Source organism: Pempheris klunzingeri, chromosome 17 (assembly GCF_042242105.1).
Source record: "Pempheris klunzingeri isolate RE-2024b chromosome 17, fPemKlu1.hap1, whole genome shotgun sequence".
NCBI lineage: Eukaryota > Metazoa > Chordata > Actinopteri > Acropomatiformes > Pempheridae > Pempheris > Pempheris klunzingeri.
Genome location: NC_092028.1, coordinates 704,479 through 718,272, shown reverse-complemented (window position 1 = coordinate 718,272; position 13,794 = coordinate 704,479). Strand labels below are relative to the sequence as shown.

The 13,794-nt window shown below is 45.9% G+C and overlaps 1 protein-coding gene across 1 annotated transcript; it reads left to right on the top strand.

Moving 5' to 3' along the window:
* The first annotated feature begins 4,204 nt into the window (after positions 1 to 4,204).
* Positions 4,205 to 11,773, top strand: LOC139217002 (E3 ubiquitin-protein ligase TRIM39-like). Its single transcript, XM_070848258.1, has 12 exons — positions 4,205 to 4,319; positions 4,569 to 5,012; positions 5,968 to 6,072; positions 6,155 to 6,250; positions 6,338 to 6,571; positions 6,783 to 6,966; positions 7,073 to 7,162; positions 7,258 to 7,284; positions 7,367 to 7,393; positions 9,724 to 9,899; positions 9,981 to 10,136; positions 10,804 to 11,773. Exons 1-12 carry the CDS (start codon positions 4,206 to 4,208, stop codon positions 11,008 to 11,010), a joined length of 1,860 nt encoding a protein of 619 aa, XP_070704359.1. The 5' UTR covers position 4,205; the 3' UTR covers positions 11,011 to 11,773.
* The last annotated feature ends 2,021 nt before the right edge of the window (positions 11,774 to 13,794 follow it).

Below are 13,794 nucleotides of genomic sequence, written 5' to 3'. Positions count from 1 at the left end.
GTGTCCATGTTGCCTAGCAACATTGTTTTCACAATGTACCACTTGAACCCCAAATATAACGTGTACACGACTTCCTGTGTCATAACCACGAGCTCCATGGGTTCCCTTTGACGGCATCATACTTCTAGTAGTAGGAAGATGGATTTTATACTACAGTATGCTAACATACTGTAGTATAATGCTAAAGTAGCATAGCACAATGCTAACAGTGTAGTATAATGCTAACACTGTTGCACAATGCTAACAGTGTAGTATAATGCTAATCGCTGCTACACAAGCTAGCACAGCTGAGCCAGTTGGTGTTTGATGAAGAGGAGGCACAGCTGTTCTCTAAGCTAACAAATGACATTAATCTGGCTAATCGTTTTGGTTACTACAAATCAAAATGGCCGTACCTTGGAGCTGTTGAACGGTGGACGTTCCTCTCATGTGATGGAGCGAGGCTAGCTGCCAGCTAGCACTAATGCTGCTGTTAATGGAATCAAACCTGTGAAAGGCTAAGCTAAGCTAACGCAGCTGGTGGTTACTGTACTGTAGATCCAGTCCACTTAGCTTCTAAATGTTTTTCTAATTTGTGTTACCAGCTCTCATGAGTGTTATTTTTACTGTCTACACGTGGATGGACTATCTCATATTTAAAATAAAATAAATAAATAAAATATTTCTGAGCTCTACTTCGTTTTTTCTGTTCTTGGCCGAAGTGTTTTTCATTTCATACCAACAGTCGAGATACAAATCAGCCAATCAGACGGCACGAGGACCAACTGCTGAACTGGATCCACCAGCTCACACCTGATCGCACACACACACACACACACACACACACACCTTTCCTGCAGGAATGTCCTCCGTCCTGTCTGGCTCCGTCCTCTGTAAACAGTTGGATCAACATGAGGAGGAGGAGGATGAAGATGAGGGAGGTGAAGGTGAAGTTTCTGTTCATTTTAAACAGTTTTTATTAAATCATTTGTTCTATTGATTTGTTTTCTTTATATCTGATCTGTGATATATATATATGTGTGTGTGTGTGTGTATATATATATATATATATATATATATATATATACACACACACACATACGAGAGTGTCTGTCTGAGGGCGTCAGCGTGGTCACGTGTGAACAAACAGCCTCACCTGCCAAACTCACCTGACCACTCTCTGTCATTCATGAGCAAGGCCCCGCCCCCGGTGACATCACAGGCTGGCAGTACCTGAGTTTCAGGTATTCCTGTCAGAAACACATCGACCCACAGAGAGAGAGAGAGACAGGTGAGAGACTGCTGCTGTTTGAACCTGTACCTGTTCAGCTTAAGTCTGTAAACTGTTTGTCAGACGAGTCGATCTGATCTGAAACCCCGTTTTTACTTTCTTCTACTTTCTGTGATCTCAGCCGTCAGCGATCAGGTGAGTTCAGGAAGAGTTTCTCTTTGATTCTCGTTCAGAATCACAAACACAGAGAACCTGCGGGATTCACCTGTGGCCGAGACGCCAGGAGACTCTGTTCTGATCTCTGATCAGTGATCAGAGATCATTGATCAGAGATCAGTCAGTTTGTCAGTTTGTGGTTTGGCTTCAGTGGAAGAAATAGCTGGATGCAGTTAGCCTAGCTTAGCATAAAGACTGGAAGCAGAGGGAACTGCTAGCATCCATCTGAGGTTCAAAACCACACAAAGTATCTGTAGTGAAAGTACACAGTGTGTGTATATGTGTGTGTGTGTGTGTGTGTGTGTGTGTGTGTGTGTGTGTGTGTATATGTGTGTGTGTGTGTGTTACACAGACTATCATCACACACACACATGTCCGTCTCTGTTCATAGTTCCTGCTCTCACACATACTTGCTGTACTTCCTGTTACAGCCTCTGACCTCACCTTTACCTCCTACACTTACAATAATATACCCTAAGAAAATAAGATTTAATGGTATATCTATATATCGATATCGATTTAAAGGTCAACTGAGCCTCATGCTGCGTGTCATCTGTGACATCATGAAGGGGCGGGTCACCTGTTGCATCTTTGGCACAAACATGTTCTGTCAGCAAGCTAATTTAGTTACCGAGCTAATTTGGTTAGCTAGCAGAACTGTGATTACCTCTAAGAGCTACTAAATTGGTTAGCTAGCTAACTAAATTAGCATTAGTTAGCTAGTTAATATGTGCTCTCACTCTTTTCTTGGCTGAACACTTCCAGTGTCCCCGTTTGGTTGCTTAGTAACGACGGGTACAACAGTAGTGCGACCTCCTCGGATAAAAGGACCAGAGTGACGTGGTGGTGTTTTCAGACGGTCACAGAGACATTAGCGACTGGTAACTGGTACTTTTAGAACACAGCTGATCAGTTCTACTGATAGACGAATATTTCCAGCTCTTGTTTGTTGGAACAAATGTATTTTCTTTAAATTCTTAATATTTCCACATCATAATGTTATATTTCCTGTAGCTTCAGTGTTTTCTAAGAACATGAAACTATTTTTGTGCTGTCGGTGTCTGTCGGTGTCCACGCTGACACTGAACGCACCTCACACACAGGTGAGGTGGCCCCGCCCCCACTCATCTGCTCACACCTGTTCAGCACAGGTGTTATCAGCCTCCTCACACACACACACACACACACACACACACAGGAAACTGCAGACAGGTAGACCAACCGTCCCAAATACTGTTTCCCCCGTCTGTCTTTCTACCTGTCTGTCTCACCTGGGTGACTCTGTTGTTATTTCAGGTGTTTGTGTGTCGGCTGGAATGTCGTTGGACCCGGTCCGTCTGTCACCGACAGCAGCTCGTAGATAACCTGTCAGATAACGTCACACGTCACCACGACTGATTCAACGTGTTGTTTTCTGGCTGTTTTATCTGTGGACTTAAAATATGTGGTGACATTCGACCTTAATCCTGTTTGAGAAGCTCCCAGGATGTTAACCAGCCCACTGAAGGGACACTTCATCTGATGCACAGAAATCTGCCTCCTCTTCCTCTTCCTTCTCATCTTCCTCCTCTTCATCCTCTTCCTCCTCCTCCTCCTCCTCCACTGTGTGAACCTTGACCCCACAGACATGGAGCTCATGTTGAATCCTTCAGAGTAACTTCCTCCTCCACAGGAAGTCATCATATGACGTCCCTCCAGAATAAAGCTCCAGAAAACAGAGGCTGCAGAACCTCATAGAGAACCTGTCTGTTTTTAAGGTTCCTTCAGTCTCTCAGTGATCCACTGATGTCTGAACATCCAGGGGTTCATCCTCTGCAGACAGGAGCTGTTGTCTGAACATCCAGGGGTTCATCCTCTGCAGACAGGAGCTGTTGTCTGAACATCCAGGGGTTCACCCTCTGCAGACAGGAGCTGCTGTCTGAACATCCAGGGGTTCATCCTCTGCAGACAGGAGCTGCTGTCTGAACATCCAGGGGTTCGTCCTCTGCAGACAGGAGCTGCTGTCTGAACATCCAGGGGTTCATCCTCTGCAGACAGGAGCTGCTGTCTGAACATCCAGGGGTTCATCCTCTGCAGACAGGAGCTGCTGTATAGAAGAACCAAATTTGGTTCCACAGTTTTGGTTCTTATAAGAAACTGTTCATTTGTATTTAAAGGGTCACTCCCCTGTTTCTACCCATGATCCTCTCTGTCCTCATCCTGGTGTGTGAGTGACTGGTAGGTAGTAAAAGTGTTGGAACTGGTCCAGTAGATCACCTCAGCCAGCAGACACCAAACGGGCTGCAATGGCTGCAACGTGATCCTTTGGGACAACTGCACCTGATCACAGTAGGTCCACTAAAAGAGCTTGTTTTATGTCTCAGTAACAGAAACACTCTGACTGATGGAGCAGCAGCTCTAAAATCCCTGTTTTAGTGAATGTAGTCTGGTGTGTTCAGAGAGCGATAGAACGTCTGTTTGGTGTCTGCTGGCTGAGGTGATCTACTGGACCAGTTCCAACACTTTTACTACCTACCAGTCACTCACACACCAGGATGTGGACAGAGAGGATCATGGGTAGAAACAGGGGAGTTACATTCAAAAACCATCAGTAATGTTTGTTTGTTTCTTTTGCCTCAAAGAAGTTCTTTAATTAATAATTTACAAAACAGTTCTTTGTGGACACGACTAGTTGAGTAAATACTCATGAAGGTCATGACCAGGTGATGAACAGGTGATGACCAGGTGTGACGTCTTCAGACCTTCAGTAACATCAGTGTTTTTGTGCAGGAGGCCGACGATGGCGGAGGCAGCGGCACCGGACCTGTTCTCAGAGCAGGAGCTCACCTGCTCCATCTGTCTGGACCTGTTCGACGAGCCCGTCTCCACCCCCTGTGGACACAACTTTTGCCAGGTAGCGTCCACGCCCACAACACCTGATCGGAGGTCACCTGAGACCACCGTAGGGGTCTCGTGCTCCACCTGGTCGTCGGGGAAACGCTGGAAACTTCCTGTTTTCTTTTGTTTTCTCGAGTGTCTGATCTTCTTCCTCTTCTTCTTCATCCTTTTTTCTTTCCCTTCTTCTTGTTCCTTTTCATCATCGTCGTCTTCCTCGTCCTCACCCCCCTCTCCCCCCTCCCCCCCCTCTCCTGTGTCTGTGCAGGCGTGTATCGGCGGTTACTGGGCGTCCAGTCCGGTCTGCACATGTCCGCTCTGTAAGCGTCAGTTTGATGAACGTCCTCGGCTCAGCGTCAACAAAGTCTTCGCCCTCATCGCAGATAAATACAAACTGGCTCGGTACGGCGCCGCAGGGTTACCTGTGCCGGTCAGGAGCTGGACGCCGGCCACCGCCACCATGGCAGACGGCCACGGCACCAACCCGTTTGTGACGACAGCGGCGGCGGCGGGCGAGGAGGTGGTGTGGTGTGACGTCTGTACAGGTGTTAAACAGCCTGCTGTCAGGTCCTGTCTCACCTGCACCGCCTCCTACTGCACTGAGCATGTGCAGCCTCACCAGACCACGCCCTTCTACTCCAACCACCCACTGATGGACCCCCAGGAGGCCCTTAGGGGCCGCACCTGCTCAATACACCACCGCCTGCTGGAGGTGAGGGGGAATACGTCCTGATCGTGACGGTTATGACCTCAAACACTTCAAGTACAACATCCTGTGTTCATATAGGAAGAAGTGAAAGGAGAACTTCACACCTGTTTTTATTTTCTATATTTTAAACACTGACTGATGAAGCAGCAGCAGAGCACCAGCTCTAAAATCCCTGTTTTAGTGAATGTAGTCTGGTGTGTGTGCTGTTTGTGGTTAAACCAAAAGGATCTTCCAGGTCTCTCTCTGTAGGGATCCTTTCCATGATGCTGTCACACACTTAGAATAACACTCTGAGCCTGTCAGTGGATCAAACAAGCTCAGTGTCTTTACAAACCGCTGTTTTGGTTCTTTTTTAAGGATCCTTTCAATGAGTCAGCCTGTGCTGATAAATGAGTTGAAACACGAAGACCAGTGCTGTTCTGCAAAACACCTCAACTGCTTTTCGTATTTCTGAGCGTGTTTCCAGTACTCATTAAAGTGTATGTGGTGTTCCACAGGGTTCGATACTTGGCCCACTGCTCTTCTCGTTATACATGCTGTTACTCTCTCAACAAGGTCTAAATGTTTCTAGCTAGGAGGATGATTCACACACTCATATTGTGAGAAATGTCACAAATCAGCTGTGTGACAACTCTGTGACATTAGATGAGGATTATTCTGAAAAAGACAAGGTCCTGATTGGAGTCTGGCAACGAGACTTAACCTCACCTGGACTGCTGCAGCGATCGTTTATCTAGAAAAACAACAGTGAACACACATTCACAGTTCAACCAGACTGCACCTGCTTTAGCTCTGATTCTAAACTTCTTAACTAGTTGAAGAGACCCTGAATGACCAACAGTCTCCTTCTATGAAGAAGAGGTTAAACATGTTATTCTGTGATATTATTGTGAGTCTTAAACACTGATGAGTCCAAATGTTTTTACTCTCTGACCTCCTGATGCTTTCACTTGTCCAGGTGTACTGTCGGACATGTCAGCGCTGCATCTGTGCCATTTGTGTCCTGGAGGAACATCGAACACATAAAACCGTCTCCGTCCAGACCGAGAGACTCGGCAAACAGGTAGAGACGAGGACAAAACTAGTTTGTCATGTGAGAGGACGTTCAGCCGATCACAGCGTCCCGTGTTCACCTGTGTGTTCAGAAACAGGTGGCGAGGACGGAGCAGGAGATCCTGAACCGGATCAAGGAGAAGGAGATTCTTGTGACTCAGCTGAAGAGGAAACTGGAGGGAGTGAAGGTCAGAAGTCTGAACTTTATCTAACAGTGAGACGAGTGATGAAAACACACTTAATAAGAATTATTTCTGTGTTTCACTTTATTTCAGACGTACGCAGACGGAGAGCGAAACGAGGTGGAACACCTCCTGGACGAGGTGGCGGGCTCGCTGGACAGGATCCGGTCTCAGGTGGTGGGCGGGATCGAGAACCAGCTGGACGGCGTGATGTCAAAGGGGGATGAGCTGGTGAGCCGGCTGGAGGCGGAGCTTAGCCAGCTGATGGACAGGAGGGCCACGCTGGAGGTCCAGGCGGTCAGTCAGGACCACATCGGCTTCCTGCAGGTGAGACCCGAACTTTTCTTTTCTGCATGTCGTCCACGTGAACCATCAACAGGTGAGATGGAGGATGTCCTACCTGTTAGCGTTAGCCTCAGTGTGTTAGCTTTAGCCTCAGTCTGTTAGCTTTAGCCTCAGAGTTTAGCTTTAGCCTTTAGACCTGGGACCTCCTCCCTTCACCTCCTCACCCCGTCTCCTCTCCTCTCTCCCCCCTCAGAGTTTCGAGGAGGCCACGGCTCCTCTGGCTGAGGACCAGCAGGATGAGGTGGACGAGGACGAGTTCTCGCTCCACTTCCAGCTGGCGGAGGTGAAGAGCGCTCTGTCCGAGGTGAAGGACAAGATGGACGACATCAGGATGGGGGAGGTCCGGTCCCGGGGGTCCCGGGGGTCCCGGGGGTCCTGTGAGTCTCACCTCAAGATAAATACGTGTCGTTGGCGGACGATAAGGGGAAGGCCGTCAGTATGTGGTGGTGCTGGCAGTGAGTCCCGGTCTGTGGTCTGCTTCAGTCTCGTCAGGTGACCTGATGGTGGCGGAGAGCATGATGAGTCTGAGAGGAAGCAGCGCCAGTCTGAAGAAGAGCCAGTGGTCTCTGAGAGGTCAGTCGGTCCTCAGCGATCAGAGGAGCAGGGGTATCAGGGAGGACTTTTAATGTGAAAGAGTGACTGACTGACTGTTTCCTGTCTCCCTTCAGATCTGAAGAAGATCAAACCGTCCTCAGGTCTGTTTGTATGTTCATGTGTTCACACGTGTGATCTTAACATTTGAAACCATCAAACTAAAATCAGTGTGTTCTGTCACAGGACACAAGAAGGTCCGAGTCTACATGGGTGAGCATCAGTGTCCATGTTGTCCAAGCTAACGTTTGGTGTTATAATGTTAGCGTGCTAACAAGCAAACATCTTAAACATTGTGTGTAATACATGTTACACTAAGTGTGAGCTGAGCCTGCTAACATTAGCATTAAGGCCTAACTAGAGCTAACCTAAGTACAGCTGTGCTAATCTTCTGTTATTAGCAGATAGCTAATTGTTAATGCTAGCAAGCTAACGAGCAAACACTCTAAATGTTAGACTGATGAACACAGAGCTTAAACTGAGTCATCCACCTTTGTTTGTACAGCAAACTGGCACGCTAACGCTAACGAGACAACAATTAAACAGTCTAACATCTAAATGTTAGCGTGTCACCATCGTACAATATGCTAACACACAAAGTACTGTATGATATTTAGCTAATGGTAGCATCAGTTAATCTGTTAGCAGTTAGCTCTTAGCCCCGCTTGGTCTAAGAGTCCAGAACTTTACTTCTTAGAAGTATTCTTTACTTCTTATTATTACTCCATCTTGAGTTACTCTATAGGTTATGAAATTGCTGTAGTTGGGAAGCTAACGAGCTATACATTAAAAGGTAGCTGGTTAATCGTGACGTCATCACACCACTAATTAAAACACAATGTCGGAAACCATCTTTGGTGAAAAAAGTATTTGATGTACAGGTGCTGGTCATATAATTAGAATATCAGTATAAGTTGATTTATTTCAGTAATTCCATTCAAAAAGTGACATTTGTATATTATATTCATTCATTACACGCAGACTGATATATTTCAAGTGTTTATTTCTTTTAATTTTGATGATTATAACTGACAACTAATGAAAAACCCAAATTTAGTATCTCAGAAAATTAGAATATTACTTAAGACTGACACAAAAAAAAGATTTCTAGAAATGTTGGCCAGCTGAAAGGTATGAACATGAAAAGTATGAGCATGTACAGCACTCAATACTTAGTTGGGGCTCCTTTGGCCTGAATTACTGCAGCAATGCGGCGTGGCATGGAGTCGATCAGTCTTTGGCACTGCTCAGGTGTTATGAGAGCCCAGGTTGCTCTGATAGTGGCCTTCAGCTCTTTTGCATTGTTGGGTCTGGGTTCCTCTTCACAATACCCCATAGATCTTCTATGGGATTAAGGTCAGGCGAGTTTGCTGGTCAATTAAGAACTGGTCCTTAAACCAGGTACTGGTAGCTTTGGCACTGTGTGCAGGTGCTAAGTCCTGTTGGAAAATGAAATGTGCATCTCCATAAAGTTGGTCAGCAGCAGGAAGCATGAAGTGCTCAAAAACTTCCTGGTAGACGGCTGCGTTGACCTTGGACCTAAGAAAACACAGTGGACCAACACCAGCAGATGACATGGCACCCCAAACCATCACTGACTGTGGAAACTTTACACTCGACCTCAAGCAACGTGGATTCTGTGCCTCTCCTCTCTTCCTCCAGACTCTGGGACCTTGATTTCCAAAGGACATGAAAATGTACTTTCATCAGAGAACATAACTTTGGACCACTCAGCAGCAGTCCAGTCCTTTTTGTCTTTAGCCCAGGCGAGACGCTTGTGACGCTGTCTCTTGTTCAAGAGTGGCTTGACACAAGGAATGCGACAGCTGAAACCCGTCTTGCATACGTCTGTGCGTGGTGGTTCTTGAAGCTCTGACTCCAGCTGCAGTCCACTCTTTGTGAATCTCCCCCACATTTTTGAATGGGTTTTGTTTCACAATCCTCTCCAGGGTGCGGTTATCCCTATTGCTTGTACACTTTTTTCTGCCACATCTTTTGCTTCCCTTCGCCTCTCTATTAATGTGCTTGGACACAGAGCTCTGTGAACAGCCAGCCTCTTTAGCAATGACCTTTTGTGTCTTGCCCTCCTTGTGCAAGGTGTCAATGGTCGTCTTTTGGACAACTGTCAGGTCAGCAGTCTTCCCCATGATTGTGTAGCCTACAGAATTAGACTGAGAGACCATTTAAAGGCCTTTGCAGGTGTTTTGAGTTAATTAGCTGATTAGAGTGTGGCACCAGGTGTCTTCAATATTATATAACACTTGAAATATGTCAGTCTGTGTGTAATGAATGAATATAATATACAAATGTCACTTTTTGAATGGAATTACTGAAATAAATAAACTTTTTCATGATATTCTAATTATATGACCAGCACCTGTATAATCAGATTTTTAGTTTGACCCACGTTTGGCAGCATCACTGCCTCACTGCAGCAGCCACCAGGGGGCGATGAAAACCAACGCGTTGACCTAATGTTTGCGTGTTAGCGTGCTAAACCACAATGTTAATGTGTCTCCTCGCCGTGTGCGCGCTGCCTCCAGAGGACGTGACGCTGAACCCGGTGACGGCGTACCCCTTCCTGATCCTGTCTGAGGACAGGAAGCAGCTGAAGAGAGGCGAGAAGCTGCAGTTCTACAGGAACAGTCAGCAGCGCTTCGACGTCTGGTCCTGCGTCATCGCCAAAGAGGGATTCGGCTTCGGGCGCCACTACTGGGAGGTCAGGCTCAGGACGCACCGCCGACACCGATCCAGGACCAGAGCTGGGTGTGAACCCCGTCTGTTTTGTCCACCTGTGCAGGTGTTTGTCGGGGAGAGTAAGGACTGGAAGCTGGGCGTGGTCAGCGAGTCGGCGCAGAGGAAAGGCCTGTTCGACATGAGCCCCGCTAACGGATACTACGCCATCTGGTGGAGCGGCAGCCATCTGCGAGCGCTCACTGCTCCGCCTCTCACCAAGGTCACGTGACATCACGCCTGATTTCATATGTTTCATGTCACACGTCTCCTTATTAACTCTTTAAAATCTAAAACTGTAGATTAAATACGGACGCCCACTGATAAAGTTAAAAGTCTTTTGAACACAAATACTAATGGTCAAACTTTATTTTACAAATCATCACGAGATAAAACATGACACTGATTTAGTATCCGTGTCAACATTATGGATTAAAAAGCCAAATTGTTTTACTTAAACACTGGAATTGAAAAATGACATTTATTTTCTAATTAGACATTTTCAACTTCTAAAGTAAAAAATTTTGAATAAAGAAATCTGGAATCATCTAGAATTAGCACAGTGTAATATGAATTAAAATGATATTGGTGAATAAATATGACCATTTTCTGAAAAGGTAATAATTTAGACGTGTGTACGTAACGTGAAGTTTTAGTTTTATTAATTCAGAATTAAACAGGAACAATGTGGAGCTGCCATCCATGGAACTAAAATTGAAGTTTTGATAGACATGTTAGACATGTGACCCTGAATGACCCCGGCTCTTAGAAAACGTTTTCCTTCACACATTACTGATGATCGGACGAACCGCTAACCAGTCAGATTTAGCCGTCCCGTACGGAGGCCCAAACACGACGTTTAAATGAAGGTGTGTTTGTGCGCCGTGCAGGTGAAGAGTCCTCCGAAGCTCCGTCAGGTGGGCGTCTTCCTGGACGTGGAGGAGGGTCAGGTGTCCTTCTATAACGCCAAGTCCGGCTCAGAGATCTACAGCTTCACCGGCTCCTCCGAGTTCACCGGCAGGATGTTCCCTCTGCTGGGCACCGGAGACAAAGAGGTTCCCCTGGTCCTCATGACCACGCAGCACCACCTGGCCTGAGGGGGGCCGGGGGGGCAGACAGGGGCACTGGGACATTAACAGGTGTTGGAGGAATCTGAATCTCACCACAGAAGAAGAACAACGTTGGTTTGTTCACCTGACGGGTGGAAACGTACAGACTGCTGCCATGACGACACGACGGGATCTAAAAGGTTCCTCATCGCTACAAGATCCTCCCCACATGACAAGATCATCGTGTTCTAAACACGTTCTAACGAGATCTCTCTCATGTTCTAACAGGATCCTCCCCGTGTTCTAAGCATGTTGTAATAAGATCCTCCATATGCTCTAAACATGTTCTAACAGGATCCTTTCATGTTCTAAGCATGTTGTAATAAGATCCTCCATATGCTCTAAACATGTTCTAACAGGATCCTTTCATGTTCTAAGCATGTTGTAATAAGATCCTCCATATGCTCTAAACATGTTCTAACAGGATCCTTTCATGTTCTAAACATGTTCTAATCAGTACTGAGGTACGGAGGCTCAAAGAGGTCAAAAATGAAACTGAATGTTTTCAAATAAATAAAAGAGCTACGAATATGAACTGTGTAGTAATTAACACGTTAGAGCTCATCATCAAATGTTCTTTAATGTCATAACGACAACTGAGATGTGTCCTCTGTCTGTTTTCTACTTCCTGTCTCCGCCCACTCGCCTGTCAGCCAATGGTGAGGGTTCGCTGGTGTCACCTGTGTCACCTGTCTGACCCGTCAACATTTAAGACAAAGCTGTTGAATAAAGACGAACGTCACTGACTGACTGACTGTGGAGCCTGAAAATGAACAAAGCTACATGAGAGCGTCTTCATCCTCCACCAGCTCTTTACTCCTCTGAATGGTCTTCATCCTCCGCCAGCTCTTTACTCCTCTGAATGGTCTTCATCCTCCGCCAGCTCTTTACTCCTCTGAATCATCTGTTGTTCTCCTGTCGACAGAAGCTGATGAGTCCTGACTAAACGTCTGAGATCATCACCAGCGTCCGTCTGACGAGTGTCAACGTCATCATTAAACATCAACCACCACTGACTGACTGCAGTAAAAGTACTGACACCTCAGTGTAAAGGTACTCTGTTAGTGGTAAAAGTACTCTGTTAGCAGTTAAAAGTACTCCGTTAGCAGTTAAAGGTACTCTGTTAGCGGTAAAGGTACTCCGTTAGCAGTTAAAGGTACTCCGTTAGCAGTTAAAGGTACTCTGTTAGCAGTTAAAGGTACTCCGTTAGCAGTTAAAAGTACTCTGTTAGCGGTAAAGGTACTCTGTTAGCGGTAAAGGTACTCTGTTAAAAGTACTCTGTTAGCAGGTAAAGGTACTCTGTTAGCGGTAAAGGTACTCCGTTAGCGGTAAAGGTACTCTGTTAGCAGTTAAAGGTACTCCGTTAGCAGTTAAAAGTACTCTGTTAGCGGTAAAGGTACTCTGTTAGCGGTAAAGGTACTCTGTTAAAAGTACTCTGTTAGCAGGTAAAGGTACTCTGTTAGCAGTTAAAGGTACTCTGATAGCGGTTAAAGGTACTCCGTTAGCGGTAAAGGTACTCTATTAGCGGTAAAGGTACTCTGTTAGCAGTTAAAGGTACTCTGTTAGCGGTAAAGGTACTCCGTTAACGTTAAAGGTACTCTGTTAGCGGTAAAGGTACTCCGTTAGCGTTAAAGGTACTCCGTTAGCGGTAAAGGTACTCTGTTAGCAGTTAAAGGTACTCCGTTAGCAGTTAAAGGTACTCCGTTAGCAGTTAAAGGTACTCTGTTAGCGGTAAAGGTACTCTGTTAGCGTTAAAGGTACTCTGTTAAAAGTACTCTGTTAGCAGGTAAAGGTACTCTGTTAGCAGTTAAAGGTACTCCGTTAGCAGTTAAAGGTACTCTGTTAGCGGGTAAAGGTACTCTGTTAGCGGGTAAAGGTACTCTGTTAGCAGTTAAAGGTACTCTGTTAGCGGGTAAAGGTACTCTGTTAGCAGTTAAAGGTACTCTGTTAGCGGGTAAAGGTACTCTGTTAGCGGTAAAAGTACTCTGTTAGCGGTAAAGGTACTCTGTTAAAAGTACTGTGTTAGCGGTAAAGGTACTCTGTTAGCGGGTAAAGGTACTCTGTTAGCAGGTAAAGGTACTCTGTTAGCGGGTAAACGTACTCTGTTAGCAGTTAAAGGTACTCTGTTAGCGGTAAAGGTACTCTGTTAGCAGTTAAAGGTACTCTGTTAGCAGTAAAAGTACTCTGTTAGCAGTTAAAGGTACTCTGTTAGCGGTAAAGGTACTCTGTTAGCAGTAAAAGTACTCTGAATACCAGAATTACCCTTTAAAACACATTAAAATAATCAAATCAGAGAAAAAAACAGCAAGAAGCTGTGAAAGGAAAAACGACTCGTACCGTCATCAGGATAGTTTATCTCCAGTGATCAATGGCTGACTGGTAGATTAAAGGTTCAGCTGTCGGCTAAATGGCCCAGATTTCCTCTGGGGTTTGGTTACTTGAGTAGACGGTTATTGTTGGAAACGCTCATTTATGACGTCTTCTAGTGACGGTGTGACGTCTGCCGGCTGTTTGGTGTTGAACGGACGTCACCACAGTTAGAATCATTCAAGTTCATATTTTATTTAACATAAATCATATTGCAGTCAATGTGAACAGCTGGGGGTTCAATATACACAATAGAATCCAAACATTTAAGCCCCGCCCTCTGTGGCCCCGCCCACCCGCCCCACCCAAACAAAACCAGAAGCCCCGCCCTCCCCATAAACCCCGCCCGCTTCCACTCCTTTAAACAAACACACTGCCCCCCCCCCCCAACGGCCCCGCCCACCA